General features: G+C 47.0%; 1 protein-coding gene across 3 annotated transcripts in view; it reads right to left on the bottom strand.

Annotated features, from left to right (window-relative positions):
- Nucleotides 1-20,286, bottom strand: part of LOC144143435 (WD repeat-containing protein 47) — a 180,260-nt gene that overhangs the window by 23,117 nt on the left and 136,857 nt on the right. For all 3 annotated transcript variants that reach the window (XM_077675192.1, XM_077675198.1, XM_077675203.1), the window contains exons 6-8: nt 11,170-11,384; nt 5,769-5,938; nt 3,368-3,541 (exon numbers count right to left, since the gene is read on the bottom strand). In XM_077675192.1, the coding sequence (XP_077531318.1) occupies nt 3,368-3,541; nt 5,769-5,938; nt 11,170-11,384 (559 nt within the window). The remainder of the gene's footprint in view (nt 1-3,367; nt 3,542-5,768; nt 5,939-11,169; nt 11,385-20,286) is intronic.

The raw sequence follows: 20,286 nt of genomic DNA, 5'->3' as shown, positions 1-20,286 counted from the left end.
AACTGTGTAAATTTTTCCAACCGGATTTCACATGACGACTTGCAAAAACCATTTTGATGACCGTAAAACAAAATTCGACGAGTGTCATGAGGTTTGATGCAGTCGTAACTTTATTAAAGGTACACTAAACGCTGAATGAAATTTTATTTTAACTGAAAGATCATACGTTTCGTAACTCTCTTGGCTTTTGTTCGACGAGCAACGATGCATTATTCGCTGAGAAATAAGCAAACAAAGCTGGCATTTCTCTCACCCACATCCCTTTCATTTTTTGTGGCGTAGCCATCGTGTCACAAATTAGGAGCGAAGCACACGCAGCACCAGTGCGATCTAGAGCGTAGACGCTAGCAGCGGTAGCTTGTACGTCTCCAAGCCGTGGCGAACTACAGCATGTTTCTCTGGCCGAGGAGGCTGGCTTGGACGTTTATGATTTTTCACCGACGGAATGAGAAACAATGCACGGGCCGGTCAGTGTGGTGTGCCCGCCAACTCCGGCCTCCCAGACCCCACCCAGTTGGCTGCCAGCGAAGTCGCTTTTCAAAGCTACAAGTGCCGTTTCGAATATCAAGCGTGGCGTCAAGGGCTCCCGGCTGGCGCCATTCAGGAGGACGCCTCCACTTCCCCTCTTGCGCGACGCGAACCCAGCGTGAAATAAACTCTTCACGGCCACCGTGTCGGCAGTCGCTGTTGCCCGCGCTCCCCCTGGCTCAAACATAACAAGGGCAGAGTGACGAAAGCTTTACAGATTATCAACGGCGGCTCGAGGCAAACGGGAAGATACCACTCGCAGTAAGTTCATTTCACGAGTGATTATGTGCGATTGATTGATTGATAGAAGGGTTTAACACGCCGACGCAACGCAGGCGATGAGGCGCGCCGTAGCGGAGGGCTCCGGATTAATTTTGACCACCTGGGGATCTTTAACGTGCGCCGAAATCTCGTACACACGGGCATTTTTGCTTTTCGCCTCCATCAGAAAAGCGGGCGCCACGGCCGGGAATCGAACGTGCGACCTCGTGCTCAGCAGCGCAACGCCTTAGCCACTGAGCCACCGTGGCGGGTAGTGATTATGTTCGAACCGGGTGCAATAAACCGATAGCAACATTCTAAATAAAGTGTTACTCCTCCTACTCCTCCTCCTCTGCACATGGAGAAAGGGAGATTGGAAGCTCGTGCGGTTCGCTGAACCACCTGCAGTGCATCTTGTTCCTTTTGCAGATTCTAGTGAAGGCACTTTAGCTGCTTCCTGCCAGGTACATTGCTTGCAGAAGCTCAGGCGCTCACCGTTGTACCTTATTGACTTCGCTAATTGCGCACCAACGCTTATTGAAAATGAAACTGAAAGCATGAAGGCTGACTGAATAGTGAGGGAGCAGCCTGCCTTGCAGGGTATAGAAGCTGTAATCTGCATTTTTTAGATACGATTAGCTCATGGAAACCTTTGATTTACATTTGTTCTATGTGCTCAACCACTCAGGAACTGTTCATTTCAGGAAAACATCTACAGATCCCTCTCCAATGAGCTCTCGCCGTTCAGCACTTTTGTGATGTCACAAACAGTAGTACCCAAATGTGTACGGGGCGTCGCCCCCTATTTTCCCGTTTCTGGCGTTTTCTGATTTATTAAACAACTGCTAGTTGCGATAATGGTGTATTTAGATTGTCGGCACCGTAATCCATCAATATAAGCCAACTTGCTTCCACCCTTCGGTGTCCCTTTAACCCTTTCTGGTCCGTTACTGGGCCCTGCCCGTGAATGCAACATGGCCGGAGTGGTCCGTTGTCGGGTACTGTCCGACTTGGGTGTTCAAGGTTCAATTTCACGGTTTTAGGTGCGGAGCACCTTAGGACCTCACAATGTCTGTCCGCGTCCGTGCGCATAGCATTTACAATCGCAAAAAATCACACAGGCACCGGCAGGATTTAAGCCTGTCTCTGGTAGACCAGACAGATGTTAGTGTCAGTTGTCGTACCCACTGGGCTACGAGCATGAGTTAATACCCGAGAGTAAAACGGTTTACTCCCTCGCCTGTAACGGTGCGGAGTAAGTAAAATTAGGACCTCCAAATGTCCGTCCGCGTCCATCCGTGCGCACACCACCATCAAGCGAAAATCTCTGCGCAAACTACCTAAAAAGGTACAAGGACACTCCAAAACAGGCACAAACATACCCTAGCAACGAGAAAACCCGCAAGAACACCGGTGTAGTCAGGTTGTGATCAAGTTGTAATACACAGTGACTGCATCGAACTACGGTAGATGGCGCTACGCGTAAACGAGATGGCGCCGCGGTGCACTGCGTATATAAGCGGGTTCCGGAAATCCCACACCCTCTTCCCGCCATGGACGGAAACGAACGTAAGAAACGTCACGCTGCTGCTCAATGTCTACGAAGACAACGAACTTCCCCGAATATGAATCATCCCCCCCATCTAAGAACTCAACTCTCACAGCTCAAATCGAATGACGGTCGGGGCGCAAATACGATGACACTTGGGGCGCAACTTGGATGTCATTTCGAATCCCCGTACTCCACACCCTCGCCATCATCCACGGAGTGAAGATGCTGCCATTTTTTCTCACTACAACGCGCTCACATTCCTCGTATACGTGATGTGCTATTTCTTTAGGGACAAGTGAACTTTGTTTATTGAAGTTTACTTCTTTTTGGACAAAGGTGCAGCACAATGTTCAGCATGGCGCTTATGCATACCAGAGTGTTTTCGGTAAAATGTGCTGTTGGGCTAGTTGGTGCATTATGAATTACAAAAAGTGGGCTAAAAGGACAAACAGAGGAAGGACGACAGACAATGCGCATCGTCTCTCGTCCTTCCTCTGTCCTTTTAGAGCAATTTTCATAATTCAGAGTGTTTTCACGTACGTGCTGTTCGCTGAGAAGCATGACCGCTCTCTCAATGTGTGCGTTTTACAATGGTGCACTTAGAAAAAGCGACGATGACCTCAGTGGAGTACAGAATTACGTGCCCTGATCAGATGTGCCGTTTGTAGCGATAAAAAAACAAAAGGAGGCAGGCGGGAAACTGTTTTGCTGCAAAACCGTAACAATTAACCCTGGCCTGCACCCAGGAGAATGCTTCAAGCGGTTTCACGTGCTGCTCAAATATCGGTAAAGAAGTTGTACGCAGAATGCAAGAGAAAAAATAAATGTTCTGTAAGTTTTTCTGCCACAGTTAGTGTTTTTTCTTCGTGGCACCAGAAACTGGCAAAATAGTTTCGGACCAGGACGGCCGGAAAGTGGGTAAAAGTTTTGGACCAGAAAGGGTTAACTTCCAAGGAGCATTTCCTTCCATTAATCAGGGATGAAATACCGTGCACACACCATGCCACACAATAGAGCGACCCGCACCTGAATGTCCCGAGAGCGCCTGGAAGGGAGTGGCAGTCTCACAGTCGGTGACGTAAATCTTGCAGTCGCCCGCCCCTCCGCTGATGAGCAGGCTGGACCTGTTGCTCAGATCCTCCACAAAGCACAGATCCCGGATTGTGCCATCGTGCATGGTCAGTTCAGCCTCTCCACCGGCTGTCAGGAGAGAACATAAAAAGGGCATGGTTGTTGAGGTGCGGCAACATAAGTGGAAACACTTGGGAGTATTAGGAAGCAATCAGGGCACAACAAAGTTTAAACCTTACCGTGGCAGCCACATGTCAAAGAGACAGCGGTGCAAGAATCTTATACAGTCTTCACTCTATCGTGGCGCACACGTCCTTCACAGACAGGAAAATTGGCCCAAAAATCGCATAGAGTAAAAACCAAAACTAAGTTAGTGAGTTGTCTATTGTTACCAATATTTCAGAACGATCATGGTCGCACATTTGCATCATCAAAGCATCAAAGGTTCCACACTCTGCAGCAATTAAAAAAAAAAAAGCAAAGAAGAAATGAGAAAGGAAAGCAGTTATCTTCTTGTGCAGAGAGAAGCCACTCTCTCCTCCCGAGCAGAGCATGCATGTGCGATAAGTTATCCACAAGCCACAAAGGTTGTTAAGAAGTAGAGCGAGTTGGGCATGTTGGTATAGATTCATGAGTCACAAAGGTCCCAAATATGCATCAGTTGGTGGAAATGACAGGCACTCTACTTGGCGCAGGTTTTTGTTGTGTTTTATTTTATTTTTCAGGGCAGTCTTTTCAGGCTTTGAAGCAGGCGATTTTGGACCTAAACTGTCATGCAAGCAGTAGGTACCATGCACTTCCTCAAACTGGAATTAAATCAATGTCGAGAAATAAAATGCATAGGCAGCTGACAAAAATTTTTCAGAGAGACACGGTGGATTATAGAACCTAAAGTCTTTTGTATTTCAAAAACAATATGGTACAACCAATTAAAAAACAACCATGCAAGTGTTTTACACGCGTCAACTTATTTCTCGGAAAAGAGTCTAGGGTTGCAAGGGCTTCCAAAAGCCCTTGCTGGCACTCCAACAATGGGCCTGACTGCAATGTCCATAAGAAAAGCAGTTTTTATTCACTCCACCTGCAGTGAGAAGCTCAGATTTACTGAATATTGTATAACAGGACAGGGGGACAATGCCCCATGGCGCCATGGCCCACCATCAACGACGACTAGAGAGTGGCTGGCAAGCAGCCTGCGCAGGCTCGGTCATGGCCAACATGAATATAAAGTAAATACGTTGATCGCATCTCTTTGTAAATATATATCGTTTATCATCAACTACGGCTCATGCCCTGCCGCCATGTTACATCTTTCTGTGGAGTGTGTAGGTTCATCCCCATCCTGGCCCCAGCATCGTGCAACTGTCTCAGCATCGGCGCAATCATCGAGGGTACGTGGGCTGGGTCAGGCAGCCCCAGCCCCGCCACCACCAGCACTCAAAGATGTTCCCCAGCCATGTGTGTCCCCAGCCTATGACCTGCAGAGACCAACAGACGTGACCAGCTGCGGCCTGACCAGACGACAACACCGTTCCCTTGTCCAGATCTCTGGAGTGCGTCCGAGAGCTTTGGAAGTTGCTTCACTGCGTCGGCACGTGTTCTGTTCCAGGGCCAGTGCTCACCCCAACCATCATCCTATCTGTGACGGCAAGGACTTCTGCACTTTTCCTCTCATCGTGCATCCTCATCGCACCTATACATGAACTGTGCCCTCGACCGGGACGGTCGCTTTCGACAAGGGGGATGAATCATGAAGGCCCAACCTTCAGCGAAGAAGCAGCTGTGCGGGCTCTCTAATGGCCAACATGTAAACAGTGTAAATACATCGCTCACATCTTTTGTGGTTCATTTTCTGTGTCCTGCTGCCATGTAACAATGTTATCTTAGGCTCACTTTCTATCTGTCTGCACATTTTCATCCTGCCCAGTTTTATTGGGGCTGTTTGAATTACCTGCAGTTGCGCCACCTTAAAGGGAATGTTCAGTGAATTGTAGTGAATCTAATGGGGTAGCAGGAAATATCTGTATAGTCCAGAATTCATATGACCAGAAAACTAACAACAAATCAAACCAGCGTGTGTGCACACACACAAAAGAAAAGAAAAGGAGTAGCTAGTTGACACTGCCAAGCATGCACAATTACTGGGGCCAAAAATGACTGGCAGGGTCCTTGCTTATTTTATATATCTGAATAATGAGTGCACATTTTACAAGAGAAGTCTTCACACAGCCTCTCTTTGCCCTTTGACTTTGTGGCTGCCCCTTTTACCCCAACAGCAGCGCTGTGCTCGTGTAAATCTGAGGCTTCCCACATTTGTGCAACTGTGTTTCCAGCAACTAGTGCCACTCGCACTCACTGTCAAGGGCGCAGGTTTCAGACTTGAAACGCATCAGCTTGATGGTCTTGTCGTTGGAGCCCGTGGCCAGGAGGTCCCCAGTCTGGTTCCAGGCCAGGCAGTAGATGGAGCCCTTGTGGTGCTTCAGTCGCTTGAACAGCACCGTGGGCTGGTGGGCTACGTCACCCTCCCTGCGAGCACATGACGACCGGGAGGCCATTGCAGAGGGTGACATGCACCTCACACTTTGCCTCGATAAAACACTGCGCTCAATGAAGCAGACATGTGAGCTCAATGGTGGCTCCCGAACTTGGACACATTAGCTAGTGCAAGAACGACAGTGTCATGAAGGAACACGTTTTTGGGATCACCATAGTCCTGTACAGCACTTCTAAGAAGCAACCTAGAGAAACTTTCAAGGCCTCTTGTTTCATTCTGCAATGAAGCTGATAAATGTGCACCCACTGTCAGCTAAGCGGAAGGGTTGTCTCAAGTGGACTCGAAAGTCCTTTTGATGTGCTATTCCCATTACATATCTCTTTCTCACTTTTCTGTGCATGTACATGTTCTTGAGTTATTTGCGAATAAAACTGACTACAATTATGTCTCCCCCTTGCCTGTGTATGTCCTTTCTTCAAGCTAATGTTTTTTTTTTTTACTGTCACGCTATTTCATCCATCTAAAAGCATTTCTTTTCCATTCCATCAGGAGCACAGTAACCACAGTTTTGTTCCAATGTACGACTCCTTGGATTTACAGAGGAATGCCTTAGCCCCTGTGCTACCCCAGCTTTATATATGCATGCCAGTTGCTTGAAGTATGCGGATGCTGTACAGCTAACGTATTTAATGCAAGTTTTTGGCAACAAATGTGTAAAATTACATGCACACTTCAGACGGTTTACAAAACAGACAAAATGGGACATACTTTTACAATGACTGGCTCAAGTTGTGCAATGTGAGACTAAATTTGTAACTACATTGTTAATGACTGGATTTAAGTTGACTATTTCCTTAATTACAGCCTTCCATCTATTCCTTAAAGGGGCCATAAGACAAAATGCAAGTCTGGTTCATTAGAAAGATTGCCTCGTTAGAATAACACCGACACCACTTTTAATGGAAACTTCATTAAAGTAACCTATATTAGGAAAAAAGAGAGAAAAAAGAGGAAAAAAAAAGAATGGCCATGCTACACACTAGCCCATTTCCCACACTAGAGCCTATGACATATTATAGGCAGCTGTACAACTGGCTGAGGCCGGCAAAAGCAGACGCAAGTTAGGCAGTTGTAAGCTTTCAGAACGAGCTATTTCATTTAAATTTAGTGCCTATTCTTTTTATAGCAGTAAGAATGGTGGGGTAAACAATGAAAGTCACAAACGCACACACAAACATAGACGCACCCGTGCATACTGCGTGCACTATGGTTTTTATAGCTGCACAGCAGCCCGGCACTTTGGGGTTGTCTCACACGGCACTGGCCAATTGGCATAAGCGAGACTGTCTTACGTGATGCTGTTTGTTGGGCTTACCCGATGTTGCATGAAATGATTACTATCAACCGTAACAAAAATAAGCCAGGTGAAAATACGATCAGAAACAGTGATTGCGGACAGTGAGCCTGAGCGGTATTATGGCGCTATCTAGAGGACAGACGATAAATGAAGCAACGAAAGATGTTTCGCCGTCCGCTGCAGCCCCAGTCAGCATACTTAACATTATAATTTCAAATACTTGCCCTGGATATGTTATCGCTGACATCACGAAACACACGATTTAGCAGGAGAATTGAAATTTTGACTTAAATTGTGTAATTTCTCAGTGAATTTGCTGCCGGACAGGCACTGGAGGCATTATAAAACACCTTATCATTTAAATAAAACAAACTTGTATTTTGTCTTCATCGCCCCTTTAACAACCCCCATTGTGAATACAGTGGAATCTAGTTGATACAAATCTGCATAATACATTTTTTGGCCTAATATGTTTTTCTTTCCATTGCCAGCCAATGTTCCTAATAAATAATGCATTTTCGTGTTTAATACCGTTACAATTGTGGCGAAAATTGGTAATACGACTGCAAAAGTGTATCTTGACTGTTATTTTTAGGAACCTTACGTTTAATCTTCAGTATACTAGCTCAAACCGCATTCAAACAAGCCATGATCTGCATGTTGCAGAGACGCTGAGGCCGCGGCAGCACTGGTTTTGTGGCAACACCATTGCCGCCAGGCGTGGCCGCGCCGTCCAATGATGATGATACGTCAGGCTAAGCACTGCGCCATCTAGCGAAACGTATCATAACAAAGGAAGAAGGTGCGCAATGCTCTCAGCAGGCGTGATTTTCTTTCCCAACTTCTCACCATGTTCCGTGCTTCCCGCACTGTTCTTTGTTCTCTTTCTGCCTTGTTGTGTGTTCGGTGATGCTGCTGTGGTTCTTAAGATTTTTTCTTAGGCTTGTGACAATGTCGAGGAAATGCAAGGCGCTCAGATTAGAGAAAAAAAAAAAGTGGCAATTGTACACAAATTTGGAGAAAACTCGAAGAGGAAGCGTGTGGATGGTGCATGCAAGCTCAGCTTGCCAGTGCCAATGCTAAACATTACTGTCTGTCAGCAAAAATGAACTTTGAAAGAAGCTGCAAGTTTTCGGCCCCGGTGTGAAACAAACGTGAGGTGCAAAACATGAGAAAATAAACATCCCGCTTATATGTTCAAAAAAGTTAGAGCGGCAGAAGAGAACATCAATGGGTCAGTCCTACGTGAAAAATGTCAACATCGCGGTCTCTTCGAGCATAGAAAATTTTGAAGTGTCCGGGAGCTGGCTTCACCAATTTAAGGCATGACATGGATTGTTGTACAAAACAGTGCCCGGCAAAGCGGAAAATACCGGCTGCTTCTTTTTTTGCGTTTCAGAAGAATTTACTCCCGGACATTTAAAAGAAGAAAGGGTAGCACAAATAGAGCAGTTACTTCAATGTTGCTCAATTAAAGTGAGTTGCTGACGCAGTATGCATATTTATCTCCTTTATTTAACCTCTTTGGATAACACAACTTTTGCATAATACATTTTATTTTCTTGTTCCTGTGAAAAACGTTTAAATGAGATTTCACTGTACATTAGTCTCAAAAAGGCGTTTTTAACTCAGCTTTTGTGTTCTTAAGAATATGTGACACTCGTTGCTGAAACAACTCGCACAATGCAACAACGTGATGACTGCCATGGTTTTCATGTACTCTCTCATTACCACTGGAAAAAGTTTCCACTAACTAGAATGGTTAGCTATTAATAACATAGCTATAACAAACTTGCCAATACAATTCTCAATATTTAGCTTGAGTACTAAACTAGGGGCAGAATTATTGACTGCACTGGGGAATCAAGCAACAGGTAACGCTGCAGGCTGACTCATATCCGAAGTATGTAGCATGCACCTGCGCTGTCAATCAGAGCAGGTAAGGCTATGTCTACAGTAGGGGAAATTGCAGAAAAAAAAGGGGGGCCCTGGCGCTCCAGCATTTGCAATTACAGCCAGCTGTAAGGCCGGCTGTGTGCCTGCTGCCATATTGTGCACTACGTAGAGGGCATTGCTTTACCCCTACCCCATGGCCATAATGCTTAAACTGTTGGCTGCACGAGATGGCTGTATAAAAAGAGTGTTAGGTTGCTTAACAGTAGTAGCAAACATTCGAAATTCATTAAAAGAAACAGCATAGTAAGTTATCGTATAATTGTGTGTCGGGGGCTGCAACACCACGTTTTGGACTTAAAATATCCCTTCCGGCCGCACGAAATTCGGCTAGTACACCGAGAACACAACCAGAACTGCTAGTTTTCTGAGACATAGTTCTTCAGAGATGCTTCTTGCGATAAATATCCCCATTCTTTGTTTTTTCGACAGCTGAACGCTAGAAAGAGGAAGGCATTGCAGTGAACACCCGGCTGACATCGGGGCAACCTGAAGGTCTGAAGTCCTAATCTGACAACATGTCTGTGAATTTATTTGCACTACTAGCTTTATTTTTGGTTTGTAAGATCAGTGGTTTCTAAGGGTTAGGAAAACAAGCAAAAATATTTCGCTGGAATTTGATATTTTACTTACGTGAGATCTAATTAGATGTCACGCCTGTAAATTGCTAATCACTTGCACCAAGAGCTCAATATTTAGTTCTTAAGCTCATAGGGTCTAAATGTTAAAACCTACAGAGAAACAATTCTCGCTCGAAATAAAAACTTCAGAGCTGAAAGAGATATATATTTCATTATTTTATTCATGTATGACCTGCACCTGCCTTCCTAAGGGCCAAGGTCAATGCTTGTGACAAGCACTGCGGCAAATACTGGCAAATGTAGTAAATGGTAACCACTCGAATGAACCCTAAAAAACGCCCTGAAAAAACTTCCTTCACATTAAAGTTCTAACGCTAAAAGTGTATGCAGGGGTGCAACAGCCCAAATTAGATTTGGAGAAATTTTCGGAGCAAGAAAATCTTGGCTTTGGAGCAGGAAAATCAAAATTTGGAGCAGGCTACGGGGAAAAAGATACCTTCATTTTGCAGCACCAAATCTCACATTCGGAGTAGTTTAATACAAAAGATGTGCAAACAATCTAAAATCGGTTCAGGCATGCTTTAGCTTCAGTTGACAAGTTCCTGCAAATGTAACCAGCAAATTCTGCAGAAAGCCGCAAGGCATGTTGTATTTGTGCCAACCTGCAGAACAGGCTCATCTAAGTGCCTAAAGTATTTACAAAATAAAGCAACAAAAGAAAATGAAATTAAAGAAAAAAGAATGGTATAAAAACTGCCAACAATACTTTTATTTGTACTCCAACTGCCCTTATAGATAACCAGCCGTGACCTAACTGCATAACAAATAGCTCTTCCACATGAGTAGCATCTGGTTGCACTAGATACAAATAAGAAAAAACTTTTCCAATACGACTAGAAGCTTTCAGCAGAAATGTGGCTAGTACAGATTTCATTGGTATGCCATATAAATGCTTTCTCGTGAACATTTTCGAGTTCGTCAAGCTATTGAAGAGTCTGCCAAAAGCTTCCAATCGCTTGCTAGTTTTGTGTAGCACGCCACTTACAAAGCTCGCTCTATTACTGCCAGGCGCTTGCTGTGTGTACTGTACCAGACCATTTGCCGTGGGAGAATTACTCGCACCCGTTCAGCTCGCGACCGCGTGCCCGTATACGGCGAGCTGCTTTCATTACTGCAAGCGACACGTACTCCATGCTTCCGCAGTGCACTTGGCGGACATGCACAAGGATGCGGCAGCGAACGGCAGTGTACACCTGCACTGTGACCCCATCGCCCCAAATCCACCCAAGATGCAGCAGGGCACTGCATCAAAAGCAGCGTGTGCCCCCAAGAGGCCCACGCGAAGCCCGTCCCCTCGCTAGTAGCAGCGCACCTGAGGTCCGTGATGGTTGGGTAGCCGCAGATGCGCAGCGTCTTGGAGTTGGAGCCCACGGCGTAGAACTGGCCGCTCGGGTGGAAGTCGGCCGCGCGCACCACCTGGGCATCCTCCAGGTTGGTGACCTGCACAAACTTGGGCTTCCGCATCTCGTCCGCCGTGTGCGAAGCTGCCTGCTGCTGCTGCTGCTGGCTTCCATGGTTGGCAGAGTACTGCATCCAGAGAGAGAGAAAAGAAGGCTGTTCTACACTCCTGCCACTGCAACATCCCTCGCATGCCTCCTCGATACGATTATCCATCACTTCAACATTCCGGCAAAGGGCCACAACACCACCAGCAGCTGAGAAGCAACACTGCACAAGCCAGAACATACTCTTCCCCTAAAGATGCTTGCACTTAGCACCTGGATGGTATTTTTAGGAACAGAAGCGCAGTTCACACTTTGATGTCTGTGTCCATATAAAATCAAATCAAATTACCTTAACCAAAAAAAAAAAAAGAATGAACAGAGACAGTTTTCTTCATAGCAACTGCACAACTTGAAATTCATGCCTCCCACCCAGGAACTACCTACACTCATCACATATCAGTGGCACACTTCGGGGAGCTATGCAAGTTTATATGCTCTAACAATTGATTTAGCTTGCCTCACAGAACCGAATGCGATATTAGTGTTTGCAGACTGTGCCCTTTACTTAAAAAGGAAAAAAAAAAAAAAAAAAACACTGATGACTCAACTCAAGACGTTAGAGCCACAAATCACTGAATTTGAATATATTTTTTTTTTCCGCACGGAAAAAAATCTGAATAGAAGCAGTTCTGCACTTGTTACAAAATTGCTTTTGCTGAAAGTTTCAAGACAAACACTGGGGCACCCGAGTTCACAAGGCTTCGTGGTGTTCATGTGTCTCAACATGGCTTTAACAGGTTATATAGTCACAGAAATTTAACTACAAAAATGCTAAACATAAAAATTTACAAAGCAGGCACAGAAATGTGCAAAACGCCAGCCTCAACATGGTCCTTTCAACACATGCAGATTTTTCCTGCTTTCCCCAAAAGACCGGTATTACTCTGCACAATATATAACCCAGTTGGTGGCAAGTCTATTTTGAAGAGTGTAGAGACGGACCCTACTTTCAGAAGAAACAAGATAGCCTGTGGGTCTCTGCTGCACTGAAAGGAATTTCGGTTCTGGCACTTGCTAAGTCGCTGAGGTGGTTGAGTTGAAGTGCCACCTGCACTCTGTCATCTGCTATCACCAAATCGCTGACGCTGCACCAAACCTTGCAAACGGCCACGGCCAATGTCTAACAGCGCTCGACAGCACGCAGGGCTTTTAGAAAGATATAGGGGTTCTACACACACTCTTGCATTCTGTCCTGTCTGTACATAACACATCTGGTACTAGCTTGAAATGAAATTAATGGCTGGGACACAGTAGAACCATTAAAGTTTATTTTATTTAACGGCTCCCGGAACATTATTCTTGACTTTGCAAGCTTTCCACAAATGTACTAACATAAAAGCAAAATAACTATTTCAAAAGGAATCTGTCTTCAATGGTGAAAGAGACCTAACATGGCAACACATTTTCAATGTGTGAAATAAACCATGGTGAAACCTAAACATCAACAGCCTGGCTGAGGAGTACCTACACAAGCATGACGAGTGCACTCCAATTAAAAACTTTGAGCCAACTGATCTGTAACCTTTGAATGAGTAATTGACCCATTTACGTATTGCTGCTGGTAAAATACTGAAATAAAATTTATCTAACAAAAGACTGGTGGCAGCCATTTGCCTCAGGTGGCACGGCAAAAGTGATTGTAATTAGAAAATTTCTCAACAAAAACAATTTTAAGGCATACATTGAAACAATCTCGGAAAAAAAAAAAAAAACGTGAAAGCGGATGAATGTGCAAGGGGTATTGGAGGAAGTGCATTTTAAGGGAGCTCTAAAGGCGGCAGCTCTAACTGGAAGACCCGACCTTTCATGGCTCTTCTGGCTTCTGTTTGATGACAAATGATGAATTTGTTTAGAAATAAGCAATTAAGGTTGGAATTTCTTCCTCCCATTTCCTTTCTTTTTTTTTTTTTTTGTTTTTTTGCGATGTTGAAGAACATGTCACAAAGTGCACAAAGCAAACCATACAGGCGGCCATCAAGCCCCGCCCCCAGCAAGCTGTTTCTGTAGTGCTGCCACTCGGAAGAAGGCGAGTAAAATACTCGCGCAGTTGGCTATGAACAAAGTTATAATGGCCGGCCCGGGAGCACTGCTGATTGATTATGAATTTTAACGCCGACGCAACACAGGCGATGAGGCGCGCCATAGTGGAGAGCTCCGGATTAATCTTGACCACCTGGGGACCTTTAACGTGCGCCGAAATGTCGAACCCGGGAGCATTGCCGCCAAATCCCATGCACCGTGGCACGAGCCGATCGAGGCCTAAAGGCGGTGCCACAAAAAGATGCACATGATTCACCGACAAATGGACTAAGAAACAAGCAAACGATAGGTTCATTACCCAATTACGCTAGCCGGTTACGCTAGCCGATTAACTCCACGGCCCCTGCATTGCACGTGCAGGAAAAGAAAAATCGAACCGGTCTAGACAGGATTGTTTCCGCCGCGCGTCGAAATGCGCCCTTTCGCCAGACCAGCCAAAGGGTGCACGAACGTCGACGGCGCGACGGACACGCAAACGACGATTTCTCGCGAACAATGCCGATTTCTCCCGAAGCCGCCGCCACTGCTGTGCACTCATACATCAGGCACCAGCGCGCGGCGCCTTCCGGCGCGCACGACTGTCAAGGGCAGCGCCGGCGTTCGTGAATATTCAGCGGCGGCGAAAACAAACACACGCTCCGGGAGCGACCATGTGCACGGGCTGGCGACTTCCGATCCGATTCTATTCTAATCAGCGCAGCCCGGGCTCGAGACCGCGCCACGCTTGCCGCCAGCGCAGGCAAGGGCCCGGCTTCACGCTTCACGGCGGCGCGGGGGGAAAATATGTGGGTCGCATATCCGCCGCAGCGCGCAACCATGCGCACGCACTCCCACTTTCCCAGCCCGGAAGACGCAAAACAACGCGCCAGCGTGAAAAGACCGAAGAAGCAGCAGACACTCGCGGGACCATCGCTCAGCGCACTTCACAACGTGCGGAAAACAGAGCTATAAAATGTCGTTTCACGCATAGCGTTGAGACACGCGCCCAAAGCGATCAACCACGCGACGCATAACTGCCCCGGAAGTCGCTGTAAGCATGTACACGCTGCGTGCTCTGGCGCGAAAGAAGAAATTCGTGAAGACGACCTCGCTGTTAAGCTGAGGCTGTACCCCAGCAGCCTGGCACACATTGCTTTTGGTATTCAAACGAGCCAACATGCCACGGCTGGCTGACTGAACGAGCAAGCGGAGACGTTTCGCTTGGGCGCGCGAGTGACCAGCTGCAAACGAACCAACCTGGTAGCATGCCTTGCCCGATGGCTCCTCCGCGCTAGGAGAAGCCGACCATACGTATTTTAGCTACCGACGACTTCCTTCCGCCACCCGCACTACCTCTGCGATATGCGAGCAGTGACTTGCTACAATTGTTACAATCCTACATACCCCCCCCCCCCCCCCTAATGGCTCAATTCCGGCGCAAAATATTTTGACTACTGAACTATCCCGACAGAAAGCCCACAGGGTCTTCTTTATCCAGACCGCGCCGGAGGGTCGCCTCGTGACTGGAGAGAAAGCTGCCCGGCTCTCCTTAGACTCGGTTCCACGTTCAGCCGTGGTGTGGTAGTGGCCCCGGCAATGTGAAATCTTAGTGCGGACCCGAAGATCACCAACCCGTCTAGATGACAAGCTACCATTTCGCCGGGATTGCAAAATCGTAGTAGCCAAATTGGGTGCTGTGAATTGGCCGTGATTTTCTCGCAGCAGCTGAGGTCATCATTGTCCAATCCCTTTGTGGTGGTGTGAGTGGGAGGGTAGGATATGTTGACGTCGCAGCCAAACGGAAATTGGCGAATCGGACGGACGCGAGCTTCTGACGGCTATTGTCATCGTAACTGATCGATCCACATGAGGGCATATGTTCAGCCGTCGCAGCGAATGGGAATTTCGATCGGGGGTTTTGGGCTAAAAGCTGCCAATGGGAATTTCGCTGACAGGGCGGCCCACGGGAATCTAGGGCCGTTCAGGGTACTCCAACTCATTCGAAACGACATCAAACAATAGCTTAACAACGAAGGCGGGGCACGAGCTCGACTGCAGCTCCGCGTGGGGGATAAAGTAAGACGTCAGATCCCGTCTAATCTGCTGTTTCACGAGCCCGCCTGCTTCCAAAAGGAGCTGGGCGGAAAAACCTGGGCTACGGGGCAGCTTCAAACGAGCTCGGTGCCAGTGCCCGCTACAAATGAGCGGCTATTTATCCCAAACTTAACAAGGGCCCGTAACAAATATGCAAGACAAACGTCAAGGCAACACACCTCGGCACGTCATGCGTATGCGATAGGACATAGGCCCGACATGCCGAAGGTATAGGCCAAACACCCGTTGGGCGCTTTGCCAGTCGACGACTACGGTTCTACGAGGCAGGCGCAGGTGCAACCAAGATCGGGCTACCCGAGCCTTCTGCAGGCAGAGACTGGTGCGCGGCACCTCGGAACCGTCGCTGTCGGCTTTAATCGACAATGACTCGATGGTACCGCCTCCACTACTATCTCTCGATCCTGTAACACCAGCCCTTTCCGCATGCAGTTTTAAGACCATCCGGTCAACCGTTAGCGCTCAAATCGCAGACGGCGGAAAACAAAAGCTGCTGGACACACGTCGAGCGACGTACGGTTTTTGTTAAAATGACTTGCTAGTTGAACCATGTTAGTAACAAACTTATAGTGACCCATGCATTCTGATGCTTATTACTTATGCATATTGCTCTTTTATTTCTAGTCTACGATTTTGAATATTTTTCTGCTTGCTTGTTTCCTTTCTGAGCGATGTTTCTCCTTCCCTTTCTTCGTCTTTTCTTCGTCTTTTCTTCCTTTTTTCGGCCATTTGTGTGATGAAGAGTCCCTCACATATTGTTTGCCCTCGCCTTATGTAATGCCTCCGGGCCCTTAAGGCTTCAATAAATGAAATGAAATGAAATGAAATGAACTGAAATCTTGACACCGCAAAGAAGCCGGGAACCCGCAATACAAAGGGGGAAAAAGTATCTGCTTGGCGGTTACTGGGCATGAAATCATATGACTTTTTTACACAGCAGAGCTGTTTACGCTTGAGCTTGGTCCGGTGGCGTTAGCAAAAAAAAAAACAAAAATGAATGCGCCGCCTGTAAAGGGTGCACCACCGCAGAAGGGGTATTATAACAGTGAAGCCGGCTTGCGCGCCTGCTCGAGGCTGCGCAAAGGGGGAATATGCGTACGCGCACCCTTTACCGTGCGATTTTAAAGGTGATTGTCTTTCTCGGGATACTAAAACAAAAACAAAAATTAACGCAGCTTGCACTAGTGGTGCAAGGCTGGAGATATAGCGGAACTGGGGGTGGACCTAACTTCTTCCCGGGACCTGGGGACCGCTGTCAGTGTGGGGGACCGACAGGAACGGCCTTGTAAAAATCCGGCTAATCTTGGCCTCGGTCGCGGGTTCAATTCCCGGCCGCGGCGGCCGCTTTTCTGATGGAGGCGAAAAGCAAAAACGCCCGTGTGTACGAGATTTCGGCGCACGTTAAAGATCCCCAGGTGGTCAAAATTAATCCGGAGCCCTCCACTACGGCGCGCCTCATCGCCTGCGTTGCGTCGGCGCGTTAAACCCCACAATCAATCAAATTAATCTTGGCCTCACCCCTGAGCACATAGCCTATAGCCTAGCAAGAACATCGCGAAATCTAACAACTTAAGAAGCTAGGTCGACTCCCAGCTCCGCTGTTTCTCCAGCCTTACACCATTAGTGCATGCTGCGGAATTTTTGTTTTGTTCTCGCAAGATGATATGAATGAAACACCGCTATTTGTGGCTACACTGCCCAGTTCAACTCTTGTTACTGAACATAACTCTGCACTATTCAACTCGAGCTACACTTTATACCGTTGCGTAGCGGGACCCAAGGTCACCAGCATACATGAAACTTAGCACGATAGAAGATAAGACGCGCTTTACGGCAGCCTCACTAACTACACGGCCGCCAGGACTCGCAGTTTCGCGGGGCTCCATGATGCCATCCTCTTCCCTCTTAAATTTGTGATTTCACCAATTCTACGGCTACTCGTTCGTTCTTTTGCGCAGAAATGATTACGCCCAGGGTGAATTACAATACAGTTACGCCCAGGCAGCTGACGTCATCCCTGTGGGCGAGCAGGATGAGCAAGAAAAATAACTTTTTCCCAACCAGTTTTCGGTCTCTCCCGGCGTCGTGTTCTGGGAATCCCGCGGTATCCAATTCGTTATTTGCTTTTCCTGCCAGGTTTCATGAGAGCGGATGGAGGGTGGCAACCACGGACTAGCCCTCGCCATCCCCAACCACAACTCGCGTGTGCCGGGCAATTACTGGTAATGCCGGCCCAATACCACGCACGCCATGCTTCGGCCAATAATCGGCCCAATACTGTGTGCTGCCTCGGAGGCAGCATACCCCTGCCGCGGTGGCTGAGTGGCTAAGGTGTTGTGCTGCCGAGCCAAGGAAGCCGGTTCGATTGCAGGCCACGGCGGCCGCTTTTCAGACAGACGAAAAGCGAAAACGCCCGTGTGTCGAGGTTTCGGCGCAAGCTGAGGATCCACAGGTGGTCAAAATTAGTCCACAGCCGTCTACAACGGCGCGCCTCAAAGCCCAAGTGTACAGCTTCGGCGAGTTAACCCTCAAAATTAAAATCTTTGAATGTTGGAGGCAGCAAAACTTTACTCGATGTTTTAAAACGTTGTTTTATAACTTTTCATCAACACAGAAATGATTAAATATGGTTAATTGGCCTCATTTCACTCGCTAAGCTAAATTGGATTTAACATCTTGAAATAATACTAAACACCACAGACAAAAATAGTCACACAGATACACCCTGCTCGTGAAAAAAAAAAAAAAAAAAGGGCTTCGGATATGAAATGTTCGGCTATCCCTTAAAAGTAAAAGGGAAAAAAAGGTGCGAGCGGTGAGGCAGCGCGTCAACGACGGCAATCATTCTCAAAGAGCCGCATCCATAAAAGCATCGATTTCAGGCAACTTTCCAGCGAAATGCTGCATCTTTTGCGTTTGGTGCACACCACGTTAGCCAAAAGGGGTATCCAGAGGGCTTCGTCATGCTGTATAGACGGCTTGCGCTGTGACCTTTCACCCTCTCTCCCGACGACACCACTGTCAACGGACGCAGTAGGAGCGCAGCTTCGATGCCATAGAGGTTGCCTAACAGAAACTAACATTCACGGCTTGCAAGTCTACAATACGAGAAGGTTGTTGGCTTTGTTGTTACAAGTTTATTTATACCTACGCCCCACTCCACCATATAGCGCTCTATGACCCTGGGGCCTCTTAAACTTCTCTGGAACAGAGTACTTCTTCATACGAATTCTATTCTTCCGTACTCATGTGGCTTGAAAATGCATGACAACCTTTGATAAGCGTATTTTTGAACGTATAAACTGACACGGGAAATGAAGGCTTGCCCGAACTGTTAGATCGTTCAATCGTTCGCGCGCGCGCACGCACAGGCATCGTTAACAGCAACACGTTAGTACCCTGCAGCTCCGACCCATACAATTCTTGTTTTCTTTGAATTTACGTACATCTAGCCCCCCAAGCACGCTATGATGTTGGCTTCCCCGCATAGCTCCGGCACTTAGTGGTGTAGCTGACCACGCATTGCCGCAAACTAAGAAGCATGATAATAACAGCAGCACGGCTTACGACACAGCCCGAGATCAATTCTGAAACTGAAAATCGAAAAAAAAAAAAAAATCTCGCCCGAAAAAAAAAAAAAACCTTCCCCTTTGTTGAAACGTTTTTAACTGCAGTGATACTTGGTGTTCCCAGTAATTTCCGACATTACTTTTTCAAGCGACGTTTTCTATGCCCCAGTGATGACGTTCGATGCCGCGCCAAAATGCACTGCAGGAAAGTAAACTTTACAAATACAAAATAGGTTTCGCAAAACGATGATGATAAGCGAAGGCACACCAAGCGCCTCAAGAAGAAAACGTTCACCGTGGTCGGAATCGAACCTAGGCATCCGACTGCGCCATCCCGACACGCTCGAAGCAGCTTCACGTTTTAACCATCTTTTCTTACGAAAGGGGCTTCGGTCGTTTTATGTGGCCGGAAAGATATTGAATGCACAAAAAGTACAACTTAGCAAATTTGGAAAATCAATGACTGTTTTTATAATTACTCATTTTAGGCGCATGTTTGCACGCGCCCATTGAAGGCAGGTAATCACAAATGTTAGCTCACTCCCTGTTCACTTCTGGTTAATCGCGTCAGCGCGTCCCTTAAGGTTTCTTTCTTGCCCGTAAATGCAACGGTGATTGACGCATATTACGCACTCTGCCCCTCAATACGCGTTATGACTTAAAACACCAACTGAAAGTGCACATGTCTTCCAAATTCTCTCACGACTATCGAGATCACAAATTTACATGAATTGTGTTGCCTGCCTTCAATTTTCTAAAACCAGTAATTATAAAAGTTTATTATCGGCAGCTACCCAATTCATCGATTGCTATGTTCACCAGATCACGTAAACGAACGAATGTGCGGTTCTCGCAATTTATTACAAACGTAACATTTAGTAAAGCATAGTTCGGAGCACCTTCCGACCCTCCCATCACAACCTTACACATTTCCGTGAGCGTGCTTTGCCACAATTCACACGAACGGCCGACCCATCGCTGCGTCCAGTGGCCGCTGATATGACGAACAACGCGGTCAGACATAGAAAGGTCTCTGGCTGTGACAGACGTCCTACCTGAATTGCCGCCACAACGCAAATGCCATTTTTCCAGCCTTATCGCTTTACGGATTTCGTCACTGGTCAATGTGTCATTTCGATCCTGGTGATCGGTCATTTCGGTGCGTTGGGGTGAAGCGGACCAACTGGCCTTCTAAAGGATTATGGCCCAATAAATGTGTCTGTC

This window comes from Haemaphysalis longicornis, unplaced genomic scaffold (assembly GCF_048455015.1).
Source record: "Haemaphysalis longicornis isolate Haplotype H1 unplaced genomic scaffold, Haemaphysalis longicornis Haplotype H1 scaffold_1, whole genome shotgun sequence".
Classification (NCBI taxonomy): Eukaryota; Metazoa; Arthropoda; class Arachnida; order Ixodida; family Ixodidae; genus Haemaphysalis; species Haemaphysalis longicornis.
The sequence above is the reverse complement of the archived record's forward strand: the minus strand, read 5'-3'. Positions and strand labels throughout refer to the sequence as shown.